At 35.8% G+C, this 23,290-nt stretch overlaps 1 protein-coding gene across 3 annotated transcripts in view; it reads left to right on the top strand.

The window, feature by feature from the left end:
- Positions 1 to 873: 873 nt before the first annotated feature.
- LOC122712982 (tubby-related protein 4) overlaps positions 874 to 23,290 on the top strand; it is a 38,425-nt gene continuing 16,008 nt past the window's right edge. For all 3 annotated transcript variants that reach the window (XM_043933088.1, XM_043933087.1, XM_043933086.1), the window contains exons 1-2: positions 874 to 1,614; positions 14,061 to 14,228. In XM_043933088.1, coding sequence (XP_043789023.1) covers positions 1,519 to 1,614; positions 14,061 to 14,228 — 264 coding nt within the window. In that variant the 5' untranslated portion in view covers positions 874 to 1,518. The remainder of the gene's footprint in view (positions 1,615 to 14,060; positions 14,229 to 23,290) is intronic.

Genomic DNA, 23,290 nt, shown 5'->3' with positions numbered 1-23,290 from the left:
TTATAATTATATGTGTTAACAAAGGTATAATAACTATCCATAGATTTAGTGCTACATAGAATATTAACTACTTGATTAAATATCTGTATATATATATAAATATATAAGAATACATGATATAAAATAAAAACATAAAAAATATTTTAATATTTTTATTTAAATAATAAAATAAATAATAAAATATATTTTCATCATAATTATAAATAAAAATAAAAATAGATAATTAAAATTTTAAAACTGAAGAACAAACGATGAAAAAAATATTAGGTAAATTCTTGGAATTTTTCTTCAAATAAAAAAGAAATTACAAATAAAATATTGCAATTAAAATAAATTAAATAATTATTTTATAAAATTATCTAAAACTAGAAATTTTTCATATTTTGAAATTCTTAGAGTTAACTATTCTAAGTTTTTCCCCACCCCAACAGTTTACAATTCCCTTCTAAGCCTCACTTTCTCTACCTGCAAATTTCCTTCAATATCTATTTCGGTTTTCAACTCCTAGCTTATAGCATATAGCTTATAGCATCAGCTTAGGCCATTGAACGTCTCTCACTGTAAAAGAATCGCAACAGTTATACTTCATTTTATAGACATATGTTAATCAGAATTGTACAGAGCGCAAGATATATCAAAATCTCCGCATTTTCCAGATCGGCTAAAAGAAGCCCATTTTGAGAAAACGACCATCGGCTCGTATCTATCATTTCTACGTTGTTGCATGATATTGCTGGTAGCGCGCAAAAGCTTTTGCAGCAGATTTAACACGGGCAGAGGCCGTCAGGTGGCCAGGAAAGCAAGCAAGCGCGGAACGCAATCAATACGCTCGCAGAACGCGGCGGTGCCTCGTGCGCGACAGCTCCGGCTGAGCTTTCAGTCGGACGTACGAAAGCGTCGAAAGCTCATGAAAGCTCGTTTCGCTCGCGCGCGTTTTGCCGCGTTGCACCGAATCGTCATCAAGAGGCTATAGGGTGGTGGACTTGACAGCAAGCGGCAAAATGGCGACTGCGATACGAAACAAATGACTTTTCACCAAAAGTTGATTGTGCAAGCTCCGCGTGATACGCTTCGTATACGCCTAAGACAGATTCATATACATTTGGATCAGCTTTGTGCGAAGAGATTCGAACTCGATGAAACTAGTTGGTATAAGAACGTTGTCCATGATTGGAAGATTCGTTAGATTGTCATCAAAGCTCGATCTTTTTTTATAGAAACAATTATCGAGATTAGAAGTAAAGAAAGTGAATGATTAAATCGAAATCGACGATATGATCAACGTGGAGAAATTCGTTCGATGACTATTTGGCCGCGTGAAGTTGAGTTAGCTTGGATTTCCGATTATCGATCCAGGTGATCGATTAGCGTGATGAATATCGATAAAGTGGACTAATGATATTAAAAGGTGGCGTGTGGTACACTGCTTCTTAGCTGAGTGACGATCGCGTCGGTTTTAGCCGGCTTCGATGGCTTGACGAATCTTCGCAACAGTTAACGCGATCCATTTATGCGATCATGCATTTGTACTTCGAAAAGAATAACAATGCCAAGTGCGACTGCAACATCTTGTCGCTTAGCTGGATGGGCAAGGTGCCGGACGAGTCGCCAGAGGTATGTGATTTATTCTTTCAATGGTTCTGTATATTTCATACTATATATTTCATACATTCGTTTTGATAATAATGGCAATCTTGTGAAAATAAATAAATATAATTCAAATATTTAAAAATTGGAAAGTAAGGAAAAGTCATATTGACAATGAGATATGTTATATTTACAATTAAATTTTTTTAAAAAAATTGGAAAAGTATTTTTTCTTTCTTTTCTTAGTAATCCGTTTTAAAAGTTTGATGAAGATTATTGATAGACTTGATTTCTTTATAAATAAATATATTCACTTCTTTAAAATAAAATATTTTGCTGCATCTTCAATACTAATTTTTTTATCGATGGCATAAGAAGACGCCTCAAACCATTATATTGATATTCATAACGAAAAAGCCTGTACTACAGATGTCTACGAGTATCCATATTTTACGAAATCAATTTCACGTGGAGGCAGACCTCCGTTTTAATACGTTTATCGAGCCAATAATAATCCTAATATAACACGATAACATTACATCAACGATAAATAAGAATCAGCAAGTCCCATAAACGCCATACGGTTATTCTATTGCCCATTTCCTACATTTGTTTTTCCTGTGAATTTTTAGATTGTCACTAGGTTATTCTAGAGACACCAAACACGAAACGTTAAATGTCTCGAAAAGTGTTATTTTTTCTCGACGTCGTTGAAACTTTATGCAAATAAAATTTTCAACTTATTCTTTGACTTTATCTTCAATTTATACATTATGATAAAACTAACATGAAAATTATACAATACGATTAATAATTTTCGATTAAATACAATATTTTTCATCTACTTGTTTTAAAAAAATTAGCAATGTTTTTATAAATTCTTTTCACAAAATTTCGCGAAATATGACGAACGAGATATTGATTTACAAAAAATTCATCAAAGTATTCAGATATTCACGAGTATCCATATTTCATGAAATCAATTTCACGTGGAGACAGATCTTCGTTTTAATACGTTTATTCGTTCGGTCGGGGCAAAAGGAATCTCGATGATAAAAAAGTGAACTAGTAGTATCGTCGAGGGATTAATTATCGAAGTTGCTTCGTTAGTTCGCTAGCTAGCTGTATAAGTCCCAGCGGAAACTCAGCATCGCCAACGGCGCATCGTCCACGCTTCGCGCAATATGTATTTTCAAACGAGGGAACGGAAAATGAAAGACGCGCGCGTTTTGCTCGAAGCGAGATGTTTTTATATCGGTCAACGATCCTCTCTCGATCATTTCACGAAAGTGGCGTTCTCGCACCTTCGATCGAGATCGATTTTCGTGATCCCGCTTAACCCTTTACGAACAACGATTTTTTTTTTTTATTTTTATTAAATTTCACAGAAAAATCTGAAAAAATTCTGGAACACTCATTGAAGTCTCTATAATATGCGATATATTATTATTATTATTAAATTAAAAATAATAAATTCGTTATGAAGAGATTGGACGAAATTTTATGGATGTGAAGGAATCGTGGAGAGTTAATAATAGCGGAGGAGAATTTTTGGCCACCGCATCAAAGCGCACTAAGAGAGATTGGAATTCGTTTGGGTGGAGGTGGATGCGGCACGTGGAAGCGGCTCAAGCTCTCGTTCGAGGGCGAGAAAAATTCGAAAGGGGTGACAAAATGTACTTAGGTGTATATGTAGCGTCGACCGCGGCAAAAATAAAGTGTCTCGAGTAGTCGTCTCACAGTCGAGTCCAACTGAACGACCTATCTTTTTCCTTCTTCGTCGCTTTGTACGTGCAGGATGACGCATCGGAGAAGTACTCGAAAAGCAGACATCGAGACGCAGTTATCCTGGTAGGATCTGCGAGAACAATGAGGTGAGATTACACCACTTTGGAAGGATTGTAAACGCTTATTGATTCTTTCATTGGCAGGGTTAACTGTTCCTTTCGATGTGTTGAATGGCCACTCTCTTTTAGCTTTAGCGTGTCTTTCGTGATAAAAGTTTTAAACAAAATTGCTCGACGACAAGATAATATAATATCATAATATCGTTTGTGTTGATTCTTTACCAATTTTCTATTTCTTTTTTTTTTTCAAATTATATTGACAATTCGGAGATAACAGAAATTATAATTGTAAAAAGATAAATATGTAATAATAAAAAAAAAATATTCATTCCGATAACAACTCATAGCTCAAGTGGAATATGACATTAAATCGTATCTGTTGATAATCTTTTCGTTATCGTGAATTCAGTCTAATAATATAGTTATAAAATATAAATGTCTCGATAAATTAAACCGAAAAAAATACACGTTCTTTTTCGTTCTTCAATATTTTTTCGTTATGCGCTATTAAAAATAATATCGTGCGTTATTATTTTTAAATAACAAAATTCAACTCGAAATAATTCTTTGAGAGAGGTGAACGAAAAGAAAGAGGCGAAGCTATGAGCAACGCTCACATCCACGGTTAAGCAGGATTAACCCGATCGAGGGAAAGTTCGATGCACACAGCGGGACGCAATCGATCAGAATTAATTACGCTTCCTGTGTTACTTGATCGACGAATTCTCCTTGCCCGTCAACCGGTCCGTTTCCCAGAATTAATCGTTGATTAATTCGGCCTATTCGCGTATATATATATATATATATATATATATATATATGTATATATCTGGAGATATCGACCAAGGGAAAGGATTCTGTTATCGGAAAAATAATTGGGTTATTTCTGAACGATAGGATTTCGAACATTTCGTGCAACCCTTTCGTTACGATTCGATCGCAGATCTCTCGGTATTTCCCGCCTTTAACTACTTCCTGACCTATATCGGTTGATAAATATCGATCCGGTCATGACATCTAGGTTGCGAATCGATTTTTCGTCCTTCGTGTTCCCAAAGTGTGTTTAGCGATCGCGTTCACGACGGTTGTGGACCGTTTAAAAACCGACCGTTAAAACGAGTATAAATTTACACTGACTCCTTTCCCTTACCCTCAGCAAGGTCGTAAAAATAAACGGTTGACCCATTACGCTGTTGAGCGAACGCGAAATATCTAAAATATCGTCCTTAGTTTATTTTGTTTAGAATTCTCGTAAGTAAACAGAACGACGAATTATTTAATTATGAGAAAGGAAGAGGGATAAAGTAGAGAGTATTTGGTTATTATAAAAGAGTCGTTTCTTAGAGAAAGTTTGGGAAACATTGTGCTTAAGGGATTTACGATTACAGTGTACAATTTGTAGGATAGTTAGGCGAATACTTGCGGGAATTGTTTCCCCTGTGAATCCCTCTGATGGCGAGGATGCTAGGAGGATTGCCATACCTTCTTAGGTCTTGCTACTTTATTAAATCTTTATTAACACTTCCAGGTAGAGATCGCTTTGTGCTTGCTTTCAATTAAACGAATTGTTCCTCTATTACACATCGAATCAATGCTATTTTAAAATTCGTACATAATTGTTCAAATGTTTACGTGCGTATCTGTATATAAACATACATATATCGTAACTCCTCGATGTATTTAATTTTCTTTTCAGAAAATCGTATATTTATTCAAATCTCATTATAGTCGAATGGTAATATAGATGATACTCATAGGTTCGTTAAAAAAATACTTTTCTGATTAATAATGTCTATTCATTCGAAATCTGTTGGTCGACTATCGCAAATCGAATATGGACACATTTAAAGCCATTCGTTCTATTTTCACTAGCATGACGGACACATGGAATAAGCGCGACTTTCCAGATGAAATGATGTGTACTCGAGTTTCACACTCGTCTCGTGGATTGTGCTTGAATCGATACCATCATTATTGAGGACCGTTTTATCTTCGTCGCGTGCATTGTTCGCGATTAAATCCAATGGCATCACTTAGACGGTACTTTTTCAAGTGTTTGGCTGTATCGACGCGTATCGAGCAAAGGAACGCGTAATGAATTTTTCTTTCACAGTAATTTTTCCAGATGAAAGATATTTTTATTACGTTGGAACAAAGATTGGCGGAATGAAAGGATATATTCTGTTATGGCTTTTACCCAGAGAACTCCATAAATTACCATTTCATTTACCATTCATTTCGTATACTGCACGTATTCGCCAATGATCTTGATGATAATTTTTGTTTTTTTTTAGATTTTCTAAATATATTCGTTTTTTCGCGTGAATCAAAAATTACCAGGCAGGAAACGGTTTTTAATCGATGTGATATTTATTATTTATATGTATCGAAAGTAAAGTACTCGTTGCAAATAATTGTCGATTGTTAAATTTTAGACTAATTATATACGAATTTTTTATCAATGACACGAGTAATAATTACCATGGGATCACAATTTCAGGAAATCGCTGTCTATGGTTATTAGCTGCTTATAATCGTGCAATAATATACTATAAGCCGTAATGTAATCACATTAAGACGCTTGAATGTACACACGCGACGTTGTTCATAAAGTAACGTAAGAGAAAAAGATGTGAAAAAAAAAAAAAGCTTTGAAGAGAACTTTGTCATCTTTTGTAATCTTTTTGTCTCTCGTTTGTCAAATTTCAAAATTCTTCTCGTTCAAACAGTAAATTTCCATTAATCCTTTCGGTATCTGGATTCTCCATTTAATTCTTAACCGTTGAAAGTTGGTCGCAAGGAAAATTTTACTTTCCAACGGGCGCGAAGGCAATTGATTCGCCCGTTAAGTCGATCTCTTCGTTCCGAGCTGTTGAATAATTTGACTCTAAAAGTTACGAGCGTCGTACCGAGTTTTCACAGTGGAAAATGGCGGAAAAGTAGACCAGGGATGAAAGTAGTACAGTGGATCTTTTCGGGTCAGATTTTAAAGAATCGTTCAAACAAACGATTCGATCTCTTCCATATTCGATAACGATTCGATTCGAAAAGGAAAAATTCGAATTTACACGTTATTTTCGTATTCTTGTTCTCAATAGGACGTAATTCAATAGGAATATAAAAATTGGTTCTCTCAACGCTATCGAAAATTTAGCGATCCGATTCCTTTCGAGGATCCATCCAAGACAAGCGGTTCCATTGTTCTCTCTCTGTTAAGCCATCTTGGTTCTTTGTTTCCAGCCGAGCTGGCTGCTTGCTGCGCGAACAAATTCTCTTATTTCTACGTTCAGCTGCGTTTCTTGAGCGAACAATTTTTCACGCTCGAGAAGGATGGATATTCGATCAAGAAGTCGCGTACAATCTTTCTTCTTCTCTCTTTTGTGTAAATTGTGTAAAATGTGTTTTTGAAAAGACTTTTGTATAAATATTTTATATGAAACATACTTCAATTGTTCTTCAATGGTTGATCAATGGTTAATATCGTTTGAAGATCTAAAATCTAAAATGTTTGAATTAAACGAATAGTTATTGTTTACAAAGGAATGTTTTAGAATTATAATAATAGTTTATTGATTATTAATCTCCAAATGCAATGAAAAACCTTCTTCATTTGTGAATATATATGGATAAATGAATAACTCTCAAACGTGTTTTCAATTTTGGAAAATAATTTGCTCGTTTATATAAACATACAATTATTTTGAAGATACTATCAAGTTGAATAAAATAATAATTTCAAACTTACTTTTCTATATTTTCTTTTCAATTGATAATTAATGTATAAAAAATTAATATCCAATATCGTTAGTTTTTCAATTTAATTTCCATCTAAGGAATACTCGTCTATTGATCAAGAAGAATACAAAAATATTCGATATTGTTTTATTAATTATATACCTGTAATTATCAGTTGGAAATGTCAGCAGTTTGAAAGATTCAATTACCTTTATGTACGGATCGAAAGCATAAAGCATTTAATAACTATCGAGCAGATCATAAATGGAATGATGAACTGAATTGCGAAAACGATAGAACAGATCAAGATTGCTTTATTAATTTTATCACTTTATATACTTGTAATAAATTTATTGTGAGTAAACTGTACTCTATCGAATGATTGAAATTTGAAAAAAAAAGTTTTCTAAACGAGAAAAAAAACTGGATAAAAAATTCCATCATCGAAATATTATATGTGAAACATTCAATTTTTTTTTCGAATAGATAACACTCCATTTAACCTCTTAATTTAGTTACTGTACATGTATCACACAGTTCCCGAAAGTTTAAAAATTTATGATCACGATTTACAATTTTTAACACATGCCAACTTTTAAATTTCCAATATTATTCTTTTTCCAATATCGTATCTTTAAATTTGTCCTTTTATTTGTCGAATCATGATACGATTATTTCCTCGTGACTTATCTTGCAATTACTATAATCTATTATATCCAATGTAATGTATCAAAATATGTATGATTCATTCGACTTTAATTTTCTTGTTATCGATATTACAATTGTGATGTATCACGTTTGGTAAAAACGTTAAACTCCATCCAAATATTTCAACTTTAATTATCCTATATAATAAAAACAAGAAAAAAAAAAAGAAAGAAAGAAAGGAAAGAAAAAAGCTGTTTCCGATGTTATTTGAAAGGAAATCAAAAAAGTTTAGAGAGATTGAATTTTAAAAGTGGATGGGATCAATCGAGAGAGAAGGTTAACAGCAAGAAGAATTACACTTGTTTATCCGAAAGTACAAAATAGGAAAAGTTTCGAAGTAAGTGTTTTAAAATGGCGATACTTTGGAACAACGGACGGAACGGAACCGCATATCGTAACGATCGTGTTTAGTAACCAAATTGCTTATAATTTATCCTAACCTAAGAATTTATCGCAAAGTTTCACCGAACGAACCAAATATCCGACAAATGTACAATTGCACTTTTTAAATAAAAAGTTTTCTAGTTTTTTATTACTCTTCCAAATTTTTATTTTTATTTATTTATTTATTTTTTTTTTTTTTTAAGAGGAGAGGGAAATAAAAAGATATCCACGATTAAATCGATGAAGCGGAAAATTAATATTCTCGTTCATCGAGACAGGATAATATAAAAAATGAACATCGCATAATAATAAATTCAATTTCGCTATCGCTGTTGGAGAATAATTGTAAAATATTCCACGAATGAAATTCAAAACTTTTACGTGTTTTCGGTTTTTTTACGAATATTTTTACTTTCTTAACCTAACCCTGATGAATTTCTCTGAAACTTAAGAAAAATTATACCATGCATGTTTACATTTTTGCGCGGAACAAGATCAATCACAATTTTACTTAATTTAATATTTTGAAAGCGCGGCTACCACGCGGAACCACTCGATAAGCCGAGGCATCGGATTTCGTAGTGGCAGTATTGAATTACTTAAACATTTAAATAAATGATTCGCGGTTTCCTTCGACGGGTTAAAAGGGTCGTGAATATTATGGATCGTGGGAAAATGTCTTGGCTGGTGCGACGATAGTTTCGATGAAAAAAAAAAAAAAAACGAAATATATCATTGGTCTTTCGGTAACTGGATATTCGGCAAACTAACGCCAACTTGCTCGGTTGCAGTTTATCCTGGCCATTAAAAGGATATCGAATATCCGATACGGTTCTCGGTTGGTAGGAAACCAATGAGTTTCCTCGCGGGTAGGAAAGTATCGGGAAGAATCTAGGGAGAGGCTGATATGCGCGCGATATTGTTCGAATATAATCTTGTGGAAAATCGAGAATTTAATTTCTCGTAAGCGAAGGGGATGATGAAGAAGTGGAAGTGAAGATGGGGAAAGGACTTTCTTCGCGGGAGACATTATCGAAATTTAATAACTTACGAGTGTTATAATAACAGTTGGCGGAATAATTGATTGTTCATCGATCGGTTGGTCGAAAAATGTCACGAGGGATAGAATCGTTGAAATTGATTTAAATTATTTGTAATTAGATTATATACACGCTTCGATTTTGATCCCGTGACACGTTTTAATGATATTTGCTTTAATTAATTAATTTATTCTGTACGTAATTTGTACATTAATTAATTATGAAAAATCTTTAAATTTATTTGTCGCGATTATATTGAAATGAATTGAAATGTCAAGGAGCAAATAGTTGGTACATAATTATTTTGAGATCGTGTTTCATCACAACCGAAGTGTATCTAAGTGATTTTTCCTGCGTACCGGCGAAACAAGTTTTTTAATTAAATTTCAACTTGGGATCACGATTCGAATAAAAAAAAGTTTTGAATAAGTTTTCAGAAAAATAATTGAACGAGTTTTGAAGCGAGAAAAATATTTATATCGTACGCCATCTTATTGTTTGAAGGAGGAGGGGAAAAAAAAAATGAAAAAATGAAAAAAAAAAACTTTCCTCTCTGACGGAATTTAAAGAGTAAAAAAAAAAAAAAAGAAAAAAAAAATTCTTTGTTCGTGTCACGCGATCTTCGCGTCGAAAGTAGAGTTAATTGCCGAGTCAACTTATTGTTTTCAAGTAGGAGTCAATATATGCATGTGTATCAAGTAGATAGAATAAATTGGGTTGGTTGAAAGGCAGGCAATCGACGAGAGAAGGGAAGCCAACTATTAAAGACGTGCAGCTCGTCATCGAGTTGAGAGAAACTCTTTGAAATCGTAATAATTAAAATTTCCCAACCTTCCTTTTCTCCTCCGTAATATAAAAATAACTTGGATCCCGCGATAAAAGCTAAGGAAAAATCGACGAAAGATCAACGATTAAAAAAAATTTTCGTCAAACTCAACAATTCGCTAATATAAAAGAACAATTCTCGTCGAATAAACGTTCCGTTTACGCTCGACTCGTTAAGGAGGAAAAAAACGAGGTACCGAGTTAATTCGCACGATCGTTTCTTTCTAGAAACTTTCGGGTCGAAAAATTCCAACGGACGACTATTGAAGCTTGTGTTAGAAAAAGTTAGAGAGCCGTCCGTCTATTTTTCCGAACTGGTTGAACGTTCTCAGTGTCGGGTCGAAATCTGTCTTCGCGCCACCGTGATGCTTATTTTTCTAAGGGTTCGCGCCGGCTGGAATAATTACACCTACATATGTATGACAGGTCTGAGGGGTGAAACCCTTGTAACATTGAAGCCTACGCCCCGCCACCTGACGCAGTCGCGCTTAAGTGGAAGAGTTACGTGCCGACGAATAGTAATATCAAGCCAACGGTGTGTGTGTTTTACTAGGTGGGGGGGAGAGAACGAGCGATACAGTGGTGAATCCATCTAATATCGAGAGGGCAGACGGAACTTTTTTTTCTTTTTTTTTCTTCTTTCTCCGTGGACGACGCGTTGTTATATTCGGTTCGGTCCGGGTCGTGATCGATCGTAAAAAATTATTAGCCTCGTTTCTATTTGAGGAATGTGGCCCGATCGAGGAAAGGGAAACGAGCCACGTTATGATCGAATATCGACGGATATGGAAACGTAGAAAAACCGTGGTACTAATGTTAGGGGATTGGTTGAATCGAGGCTTGTTTCGAGAAAGAGTTTTAGAAAGAAGGGAAAGTATGCAATGAAATAGAAATGGTATCTTTGTATTTAATTTTTAAAATAAAACGTACACGTGTATGTTATACGAACATATATATTCGACGTAATGTGTATTTATAATTAGTACGTTGAGCTTGAATGTTTACCATTTAACAACTAATTCCGTTCCAACCAAGCGTATACACATACATACACACAAACACACAGTAATTAACACGGGAGGAGGTAAAATTGGCAGGAGGAAGTTTTTTAAAAAGATAAAGATTTGAGAATATTCTCGCAGTGCATATTTAACACGTACGTGTTTTATCTCTACGATTTCATCCCTTCGTTAAGACTCTGTTCGCGAGCACTAATTGCTCTCGTGATTTACGACAAGTTTGTTCGAGGAAAGTTTTCCAAAGGAGGTCCCTTTCCGTTTTTATGGCTGGTAGGTCTCTTTTGAACTTGAACAATGAGTAATGTTTGTAAGGATTATTTCGAGAGTCTAGTCGGCACATTAAATTATATATTTCTACAATACTTGGGCTTAACGGAGCCGATCTTAACACCGTATTGACTCGAACAACGCTGGCATTGTTCACGTTCCAGGTGGCCTGTGAGAGGGATGCGCTTACCTGTCCAGCTTGTCTTAAAATAACTGTATTTTGGCGGTGTCGCAAATCATCCACTGTTTATTGGTTATTGACGTGTCCAATCCATCCTTCCTACTAATTTAGGAAGACGCTTTTTCCGTGTTGGACACGTTTATTTCCAAATAGACCTCAGTAGTCCGATACGATTAGTTTGTGAACACATGAGTAACTTATATATAGTCCACAAATATATTATATAGTATCTTAGTAAATCGAAGGCATTCGATAGTCATAGCTTCTAAATCATTACAATATCAGTATTTGCAGGCGTAAACAGATTCTCTCTTTCTTTCTTTTTCTTTGTCTCTCTCTCTCTCTTTCTAGTAGAATAAAAATTCTAATCTGCAATTCCACGTTTTTTCCACGTTGATATAATTAGATGGACAAAACACACGACGTTTTCTATCAACGAAAAAATTATATTCGACGAAGAAATCTTTTTTTTTTGTATTTATTTTCATTCTCATTTGAATGGAGGGAAGGAAAATTAATTTATTTATTCCTTATTCTTCGCGTTTTACAGTTTTATAATTTATTATCGAATGCTGCATGGCATTCTAATTTAACCAGAAATTATTCATACGTGTATGCAGATCGGCGTCGTACTTCTTTGAATTTGCATAACGAATTCATAACGCCCTGTGTCTGTCTTCTTTCCCCGCGACGAAAAGACGGAAATTGTTCGAGTTTAATTTAACAACTGATATTCCTGTTGCGAATACCCGCGATTTAATAAATTGTATATTAAATTAGAGCGATATTTAGAAATAATATACGCGGCGTGGCATACTCGTAGCATACTTCAACAACCCTAAGTCCAATGTTGGCGGGTGTGAAAATCAATGCTCCAGCGTTCTCTTTGCACGCCTCGCGATGTATATGTGGGAAGAGTATGCGCGCTCAGTACAAACGTTGTTAACAAAGTCAAATTTTTGCTCTCTTAAAATATATTTTCAAATTTATAAAAATATTGTGACGATACGAATTTTATTATTTATTTATTATTTATTATTATTTATTTCCATTGTCTTTGTAAATTAAATCCTACATCTTCGTGGAGATGATAATTTTTACTCTCTTAAAATATATTTTCAAATTTTCCAAATTTACAAGAATATTGTGACGATACGAATTTTATTATTTATTTATTTATTTCCATTGTCTTTGTAAATTATATATATATATATAAATCCTACATCTTCGTAGAGATGATAATTTTTACTCTCTTAAAGTATATTTTCAAATTTTCCAAATTTACAAGAATATTGTGACAATACGAATTTTATTCATTTATTTATTTATTTATCTCCATTGTCTAGTAAATTAAATTAAGTCCTACATCTTTGTGGAGATGATAATTTTTGCTCTCTTAAAATATATAAGAATATTGTGATACGAATTTTATTTATTTATTTATTTATCTCCATTGTCTATGCAAATTAAGTCCTACATCTTCGTGGAGATGATAATTTTTTAACGTTATTTGTTCCGTTTCAACAACTTTTGTTTGCCAACAAAATTTCATTCAAACGAAATGTAACTCTGTGTATTTCCTCGCGTGCGAAAAAGATTCATTTGTGTACGGTGTGCGATTTGACTTTCAAATTCTTATTAAACATCGAGTTTTATATTCAAAACTCGAGGTATACGTAATCAAATTTTACGTAAATTTTAAAGGTTAAATGTAATTATGCTTCCTATGATTATCCTACGTGTGCGTGTATCTACGTGTATCTACGAAACGATACTTGATTTGAATTAACGCATTTCTATTACAAATATCGCTGTAAAAATTATGATAATCGATCGAAAATGCTTAACGACATTGATAAAGGTTTAAACTATGTGATCATCTAAGCATCGTCTCGTTACAGGATGATGATGATAATTAATCGAATTTACAAATTTATTTCCACGCTATTTATATCCACAACGATATCTTAATTAATTAAATCTTAATTCTTAGATAGATTAAAAATAAGGGACCTCGAAAGATTAATCGTGATATTCCGTGTCGCATGCGACAAATTCAATTCACATTGGTAAGAAGGGACGGTTCGTAGATAGAAAACTCACAAGTAATCGTTAAAGGATAAATTTTCCCTTAAGATGATCCCCACGACAGGGGAAACTCTCGTTTCATTAGTTCAGTTTCATAGATAATTAAAGCGGTAGGTAGTAAATTATCAACTAAGCGCCACTGAATCGATTTGCATGTTATTGAATCCAATTACAAAATTGACTCGTCACTTTATTGGCTGTCAAATTTAATTTTGATCGTCGCTCGTACGTCAAATCCAAAGGAACGAAAATCTGTTCCCCATTAAAATTATTTATCGAACACGCAACGTACATCTAACATTTTTTAATCATCGAAAATAATAATACGGAATCGAGAAAATGGACGAGCGATAACGATACGAGTTTCTCTGTAATTCAGGACGAAGGATGGAAACTGGACCGTACGAATTACTATCAAGAAGGGTGGCTGGCCACTGGGAATGCCCGAGGCCTGGTGGGGGTGACTTTTACCACGTCTCATTGCCGAACGAGAGCCACGGAACTTCCGCTAAGGGCGAATTACAATCTTCGAGGACACCGTAGCGAGGCAAGTTTTATTTCCTCTCTCTCTCTCTCTTTCTCTCTTTTACACGTGTATTTACTTTCCCTTTTCCACGCGATATCCGCTAGTAAACGCGATGCTCGCGGCGAAGCGAGTGAGTCATCTCATTTCATCCTCTTTTCCCTTTTCATCCTCTTCCCGGATCCGCTCAAGCGGTTAATAACGTTGATCTTTTTAATTCATCCCCGTGGAGAACGACGACAAGTGTGAGAGATTTTTGTTTAAATTTGTTAAAAAAGTTTCCAAGTCGAGGCGAAGAAATACTTGGAAGTATTTTCATGGCTCCCATCAATCCTTGAACGAGAATCCTAGTCGATTCGGGCCTTGTTTGTCCGCCTTCGAATTTTTCCGGACGCGTGGCCGGCCAAAAATTGCCGCATTATCGTCGTTATTTCGGCGTGGGCCGTTTCGAGAAAACACGGCCAATTTTTATTCAGCTAATACGGCTCGATCGTCCACCGAATGAAAATTGAATCTTCCTCTTATCGAAGTTTTTCGCCCCTCCTTGTCGATTCAAAGGACAATTTTTCTTCTCTCTCTCTCTTCTTTCTTCCTCATTATATATGTGTATATATATATATATATATATATATATGTGTGTGTGTGTATATACATATATATAAAACTGCTTACCCGCTCGTTTTAACGGCTCAGAGTAATTAAATCCTCGGCTCGCGCGAGAGACGTACATTTTGGATGGTCGGTGTGAAACAAGAGCTTAAGTGGTTAAAGCTGAATTATTCAGGAACGTTTAATCCCGTGCATGGCCGATAGACGAAAACTGTGGAAAGAAAGAAAGGAAAATAAATAAATAACGAATCTTAAACGTTGACTGACACGTCACATATTCGAATTTAGGATCTTCACATTTGGAAAAATATTCCATAGGTGTAATAAAAGTATTGAATTCTTATAAAAGTGATGCAAAAATGGTTTATTAAAAATATTATTTAAAATGCAAAACTCGAAAGCATTCTATACAAAGCTGAGGTCAGGATAATTTAAACAAAAAGTTGTCCTATATGATTCATTTTTCTTTTCGACATTGGAAATTAAGGCATTGGAAAATTTTAATAATTGTATCACTCGTTACTCGGCAAAGATTCGAACTGTTCGCGTAGAATGACGATGTATCTTGCGAGCACGTTATTAAAATATCTCGGTGGGAGTACGCATGCGCGTGGCTTGAAGGATTCGTTGGAACGACAAACTTGTATGAATTAAATAAATAAAATAAAATAAAAGTTTCTTCCCATTCCTTATCGATCAGCCAGCAAACAGAATGGAAAACTGTAGGATCCGGACTATAAATAACGGGAAGGTGATAAATTGACGAGGTTAAAAAGTAATCTGTGGAACCGTATCGCTGCTTCGCAGCCAACAACGAAACTTTGATTTCACGCTTCAACCACGACCTCTCGCGACACTAAGTCACGCGTTGGGTCACGTGGTGGGATGAGCGTTGACAGGTACGCTCGTGATACCACGGCAATTTTCAATCGACCATCCATTTTGCGCCCATCGGTGCAGAGTTACCAAGCCTATCGGACACGTGCAGAGAAACATTGTGTATACCTCCCCTCCTCTCTGCTCCCTGTTATGCGAGCGCGTTAAATCGAGAAAGAAATTGGATGAATGCTAGTCACGGATAAAAAAAGGGGAGGGGGAACTCTTTCGTCGAATATCTCGAAGAGCGTACAGAAAATTTTTGGCTCGGTGTCGATGGATCGATGCGAAACGAAATCGGTGCAAACCGTCGTTTCGAAAACCGTGAAATGTAGGAATACCTTTCCCCTTGGAATATGAAAACCTTTTCCCTTGTTGTTTTATCTTTATTGTTCGCCGCACGTCTCTAAATTTGTAACAATAATACGAATGTTACATTTGTCGCACAGAGGAATGAGTTTATGATTCAAGTTACATCAAGCGAACCGTTTATTATCGCGAGTGTAAAATTTCTTCTTCGTTCCACGCGATATTAAACGTTAGGAAAAATTACACGCTTCGTAAACATTTTTCAAATCATTTTTACGTGTTTACGTTTACAATTATCTTTTTTAGAAGAAGCATACGAGATGTAAATTAAAACTATATTACAAAAATGTACACGTGGAAAGGATAATTAATCGTATTCGAAGTTGATTTCAAGCAATTTCAGGATTCCCGAGGAAGGATTGTCATTGTCGCTTCCACAATGAGATAAGGAAATTTTTTCCCAACGTGGCTACATTCAGACACGGTTTATTTCAGACACTTTCGCGTAAGTTTTCATCGAGGGGTAAACTGGGTGCAAACAGCACTCGGATCCTTTGTCGAGGGTCTGAATCGATATTAACGGCCGTAGGCCGTTCTAACGAGCCGCGACCGTGTTTTTCGACTCGGTGTCGTGCAACTTGACAAAAATATATATATATAGCGAATCCTCCGTCATCTCGTTCCCACAATATTAATATTCCCGGGCTTTTCGAATCCCCCGGATTTTCACTTTCCACGCGTCCATCCCTCTTTTACACGTTATTACTTCATATATTCCCCCTCGTCATATCTCTGAAATTTTTCTAGATTCTCTAAAGAGTGTGCACAGAGCGGTGGAATCAATTTTCTTTTTCATCTTCTTCTTCTTCTTCTTCTTCTTCTTCTTCTTCTTCTTCTTCTTCTCGTTTAAAGAAAAGTCACCAGTGGAAAAAGATTGAGAGAATTGAAAATTCTCAATGTTGTTGTAATAACGATCGCGTTTAAGCGCGATTTTTAATCTTTTTTTTCATTTATCTCGCCGTCTTTCTTGCGGACACGCCTCTCTCGTTCGAAACTTACTCGATATCTCGTTTTCCTCGAGAGGAGGAGAAAAGGGCTGCGCGAATCTGTGGACTCGCTCCTTCGGGGTGGAGACAATCGGAGGTCTGATTATGTTTCCGGTCGCACCGTCGTTAACGTGGCGAATAAATCTCGTTTCGAAAGAATCGTTTCTGGTTATTAAGTTGTTCACGTTTAAAGGAAGGAGAGGTTTTTAAATCTTGATATCCATGCTTGGGATTGTTGAATCGCCCGTCTTTGGAATAAAAGGAAATTTCGTTCGAATTTTGAATCGCAATTATTTCAAGGATTCGCGTAATTATTTAATCTTCTTTCTTTTTTTTTTTTTCTTTTTAAATTAGAAGATATCGAATTAATTCTATCTGAATCCCGACGAGAAAAATGTAAATTTAATTTAAATGAATAATTTCCACTTCTTTCCAAATTTAACTCGTGACTGAACGAGTTATCCATCGCTCGATTATCAGCAATAGTTCGTTATAATTAACGCAGCTGTTAAGATTTGTTAATCGAACGCATCGATGTTGAACTCACTTTTTCTTTTCAAAATTATCCTCGCCTCGACTCACGGAATTACGGACCCGGGGAATTCATGTCGCCGTTTAATTAAATCTAGATCGAGGCGTGATGTAAACGCACGCGAAAACGTTGCGTGTTCACCCGTTTCAACTTTCAGGCATCCTTCGCCTAATTCTCTGAGAATCGGCGATCGATAGGCGATTCTTCGACGTTCAAAATGGAACGCAAATTATCGCCAGTGAGAAATAATATTGTATGCAATTTAAAACCGGGGAAGTTTATAAATAATGTCTTTTTAATTATTATAAGAAACACGTTGAGGTTAAATTTAAAATTTTTAATTTGATATTGCCGCCTGTCAAAATTCCTCAGAGGGAGTAAAAGTATTTTGTCTTTGTATGAGGAGAACGAAATACGAAGAGGAATAGAATGTTATTCTCTTGCCTCGTTTGTCTCTGTGAAACTACAAGGATTTTTATTATGCAACAATTTTTCACTTAGATAATTAATTAAATTTCCATTCATCCTATTATATATATTTTTTTTTTCCCCCTTATGCTAACATATCGCCTAACAAGATAAATCTTTATCTTTCAAATTAGCAAAGTAGACGTTTCTCCTTACGTAAGAATCATCAGTTTTCACCAATTATTTCCCAAGTCTAAAGACGTCAATCTTGAGCCATTTTGAGCCAATATTTTCGCTCGGGGCACGTGATAATCAAATTAAGGAATCAAATAAAACTTTCTTAACGAGGTTTGTTTGCGTCCATTCTAAAAAAAAAAAAACACGGACATATTTTTGTTTTTGTCGCGTTAAAACAAATTTCAAATTTTAACGAAGTAATCTCGTAATCAAATCGTTTCGATAACGAACAAATATTGTATCTCCACAATTTTATCCAAACTTATGCTCACAATTGGGGACTACGTTCATTGGGATCGGTTCAATTTAATTTTGAACGAAGTATGCTCTGCAATCGCACAATCACAGGATCCATTATTAACGCTGTTTCCGCAAATGTAGGCGATTATATTAAAGATTTATCGTCGTTTGTAAGCAACCTACCTATCAAATTTTTCGAATAACATTCGGTTGTTATCGATAATGAAGTGTAACGGGAGACAATTGAAACAAGTTACAAATTGCGTAAAGTCAGGCTCGTGAAAAATCGGGGATCTTTATTAAAATATTCTTTTTTGCGACGAAATTAAAAAATTAAAATTTGTTTACATTCCTCATTTAACGAACTAACAAATAAGCCTGCAATGGGTTATCGAAAAATTGGAAAAGTTACTTGGACGATTTAGCTTTAGATGATCGAAGACGGTATAATTTTTCACAGAGAGATTGAATCGATGAAAAAGGATCGCTTGTAAAATCGCCTGAGGAATCTTTATAAAATATTTCCAACGAGTTTTCACTTTCTTCTTCTTCTTCTTCTTTTTTCCCTCTCTCTTTTTTTTTTTTTTTTTTTTCTTACGAATCACAGTACTAGAACTGTGTGTTTTGCGTTCACTTCGGTCCACATTTCAGAGTTTAAGGGTAGCCGACGTGGTATCGATCTGGCACGCAGTGCTGTTTTAAGGCAGCGGTTCTCAATCCCTATCTTCAAAGGTATCCTAATTTCAAGAGCTTTGATTCGAGTGGCTTCTTTCATTGTTCCTTCCTGCGTGGTAACTTGGGTAACTTGGGAGGGGGAGAGGGGGAGGAGTGTATCGTTATTTTCCCATTCACCGTGAATGAAACGATACAAGACGAAAATATTTTTCATTTCCATAACGCTTGTAACAATATTATATTTTCTAACATTCTACGAACGTGTGACATTTCGTCACATTTGCAGAATTATCGATCAATCGATATTTATCTACTCGTCGTTATTATCAATCGTGTATATAATATATGTAATACCGGCAATATTTAGATAATTTACCAAGAATGTTTCTAAATATTTATACCTCATGAAAACAAATTTCTGAGCAAATATTTGTTTCCACGCTCGGCGAATAATAATAGAAACAGATATTTTAGATCATTCAGTTTACGAGTATACACGAAGTAAATTTATAAAACGCGATCAGCATCAGCGCAATATTAATAATAAATAATTTAAGAAACAACGTTGGACTTGCGTACGATGTAACTAACATTTACGAACGAAATTCTAATCTCCTTCCCCCCCTATCGTCCGATGGAAATTCCGTTTTAATTTCCGTTAAGGTGCAAGCTCGAACGGGGATTTTATGTCAATGCACAATGCGCTTTAATATCGTCCATGCCGTGTTTCTGTTGCCGGGTAATCGAGTGAAGAAACCGGCGCCTCCCACGAAGGCGAAATCACTCCCGAAGGGAAATAAAGAGGAGTCTCTTCTTCTTTTTTTTTTTTTTGGAAAATATTTGATTTCCAAAACTCTGCTTTCCAAAAGAGAAAGCATTATTCCTTGCAATAATTTTCTCGTCCCGCAATCCTTTTAATCGTCCAAGCTGCTATTACCTATTACCGAATTGCAAATCGACCGAATTCAATTATCGAACGAAAACGAACGCGTAGTAGCAACACAATCGATCAAGATATCTTTGTTGAGCCGTAGACGGGGTCACGGCGTTTCCCAGATAGAGACGTATTTCGTGTCTCTATCGTGCTGCGCGATCGTCCATTCCTCCCTTAACTCCCATTTCCACGACCACGACGTTGTCACGTCGTTCGTTAAGATCGAACTCTATCTCTCTCTCTCTCGCGCGCGCCACTAAAAAGGAGAGGGGGAAGAGAGGACGCGAAGCCAATTGCAGGACAGAGACGGAATAACTTTCATAAATTTCCAGGGGGGGAGTGGTTAACCGTGGTTCGTCGTCATCGGCCGATATTTCTGGATAAACCTCCTCCTCCTCCTCCTCCTCCTCCTCCTCCTCCTCCTCCCCCCCCCTCCACCTCTTTTCCTGAGGCGGAGGGGATCGATCCGGGGAGAAAATCAAATTCTTATTAACCAGGGCAAAGAAAGCAATCGAGGAGCGGAATCGTATTAACTTAGGCGGGGTTAGGATGGTTCGACGCGCTCGCAGAGGCCTGTGTGTTTTCAGTTATTTCTGTTCTAGGCCGTACCAACTGCTACTACGGTTCGAGGCATTACGAATCAATACGAGTGGATCATACGTGCCAGTTTTGCCGTAGCTGGCTCATTAACCGCTGCGTGCCAATTTTCACGTCCTCCAATTTCACGGTTAATTTCGTTCCGTCAAATTGTAATTTCTTGCGTCTACCGATTCTCTCTATCCTTTTTTCCTTTTCTTTCCTTCTTTCCTCTACCGTGCGAGTAAAGCACGCGCGGTTGCAGATTACGATCCCAGCAGTTTTGCGTTTGCGTTTGCGTGGAAGAAATGGGAATCGTGTCACGTGATGATGCGCGATGTTAATTTGTTTATAAGTTGTTGACGCGCGACTGAAACAATTTAAATTAAACGAGTTACGATAGTTAATATATTGTGTTTATATTTAATGAAGTAGGGAGGAAAAATGTGACGTGCTTTAAGATTTTGTGAAGAGAAAAAGAAACGGAATCGAATCTAGAATATTCTCAACACGGATTGGTTAATTTGGAAATTTTCCAATTTCGAACTTCGTTAGTTTCTGTAACGAGGGAATAATTAAGGGGAATAACGTAATTTCACTTTGTTTTTCCATGCATCTCTCTTTGTATCTCGATCGTTGAAATAACGAAACGAGTTTCGTGGAAATTTCCGATCAACTTTACGGATCCATCGATTCCTTAATTCGTTCCAATTAATCGTTCTCCAGCTCGTTTTCCCCCACTCTGTCACGCGTTTTTGCAACAAACAAAGATTCGAGGATAGATATTTATTATCTTGGAGTTTGAAGAAAATTACGAACGAAATTGAAAATAAATTTTAATTCGTATATTTATGCTTGAACGTGCGTGAATTTCTTAATAAATTTATGTACATGTAATCAATTAACAACAATGGATAGAAATCGTTCGTTGAGATATTATTACAATAAAGATGCAATAAAATATGTAAGACAATTATATTTGCAAAGACAATTGCCCAAGTACTTGCCAGATTCAAATGTAGAATTTAATTACCGATTGTTGAAAATAATTAATCTTCGTATAATCCGAAGAAACGAGATAAAATGTTTCCTTTCATCTTGCATCTTTATTATCGTCAGAATGTTCAAAATACACGTTTCAAGAGATAGATTAATAAAATATAAGTTGAGTAATTATTTACCACCCGTTTTCCAGAATATTTCTATTTAAAGTACAATTTACCGATGTGAATTTTATTATTATGCCATTAATAATAAAAAAGTAAAAAATAACTAGAAAAATAATCGACAGACTTATCATTAACATGGAACACGTATAAGGATGAACCGAAGAGAGAAAGTGAGTGAAAAATTGTAAAATTACGTGAGAAATACATAAATTATTTATTTCGATAATACATCTAATTTTTAACATTATTACATTTCAAATATGCGTAAAATAAATTCGTGATTTAACTCAAACTTTTCGAACGAAGGGACAACTAAATGGAATGATGAATGTATACGTACAAACTGTACTGCGGAATGCCCCGGAAGCGAGTAATTCGTCTAACGAATTCAATCAGAAGTACACACATCGTTCTAGAGTAATTGATTGCGAGGGGCGTTGTCCAAACTTGGGTGAATAATTGTCCGTGGATTATGAATTTATTTAGCTTTGGGGCTTCGGCCAAAACGCCTCCTCTTCTCCATCCCCTCCCTCGAAATTTGATTAAAATTACAGTACGTAATAAAACGAGCACACCCTTTGAACAACAAATACTTAAGGATCTCTCTTTATCCTCTTTATCCGTTTTTCATCGTCGAACGAGAAAAAGAAAAAAAAAAAATAAGAGAGGAGAGAAAAAAGATTTTCAGAATTTAAAAAAGGGAAGGGGGGCGCATCCGTTTCGACGAGTCGCGCTTTGTAATAATCGAGATTGGAATATTTTGGGGAAGGGAAGAGGGGGAGGGGGGGGGAGGGGACAATTTAGCACACCGGGATAGGAATTCACGTTTGGAAGGCCCATGGGCTCGGGCGATTTATTTGAAAATGGATACGCGATAATGGGGTCACTGGCATGTGGCGAATAAATTCTTCGACCGACAGAACTTGACCCGTCGCAAGGTCACATATGGACCAGCCGGAGAGATGGCAAATGCCGGGATGGAATATATGAGCACGCAACATGGAAATCGAGCCAAAAACAGGGGAAGGGAGAGGGGGGGGGGGAGGATATCGCTTCTTTTCGGATACATGGCGCAGATACCGTTCACCTTGACACTGAAAAAGTCCTGCCCTCCCATTGTGTACGTGTGGAGTAGGGAATCATTGATTTAAAGGAGCGAGCTCGCTGAGAAACATTACGCTACTTGCCGCAGCATTTACTGCAATGCATTAGTCCTTTCGGGGGGTGTGTATGCGTGACGGACACCTTTTGCTTACGAAATGAAAAAAATAAAAAGGAAGGGAAAGAAGATAATGGTGGAAAATAAAAGGAAGGAGAAAAATCGGAGAAAATACTTCGTCGTCCGGTATGTACCGCGAGCGAAATATTCCCGAAGGGTGAAGAAGCAAGGGAAATGAAATGTTGGCGTCAAAAATTCCACGCTTTTTTCACTTTTTTCCACTTTTTTCTTTTTTCTTTTTTTTTTTTTTTTTTTT

This window comes from Apis laboriosa, unplaced genomic scaffold, assembly GCF_014066325.1.
Source record: "Apis laboriosa isolate Shangri-la unplaced genomic scaffold, ASM1406632v1 scaffold21_cov150, whole genome shotgun sequence".
In the NCBI taxonomy this organism is placed as follows: domain Eukaryota; kingdom Metazoa; phylum Arthropoda; class Insecta; order Hymenoptera; family Apidae; genus Apis; species Apis laboriosa.
This window is presented reverse-complemented; position numbering and strand designations above follow the sequence as displayed.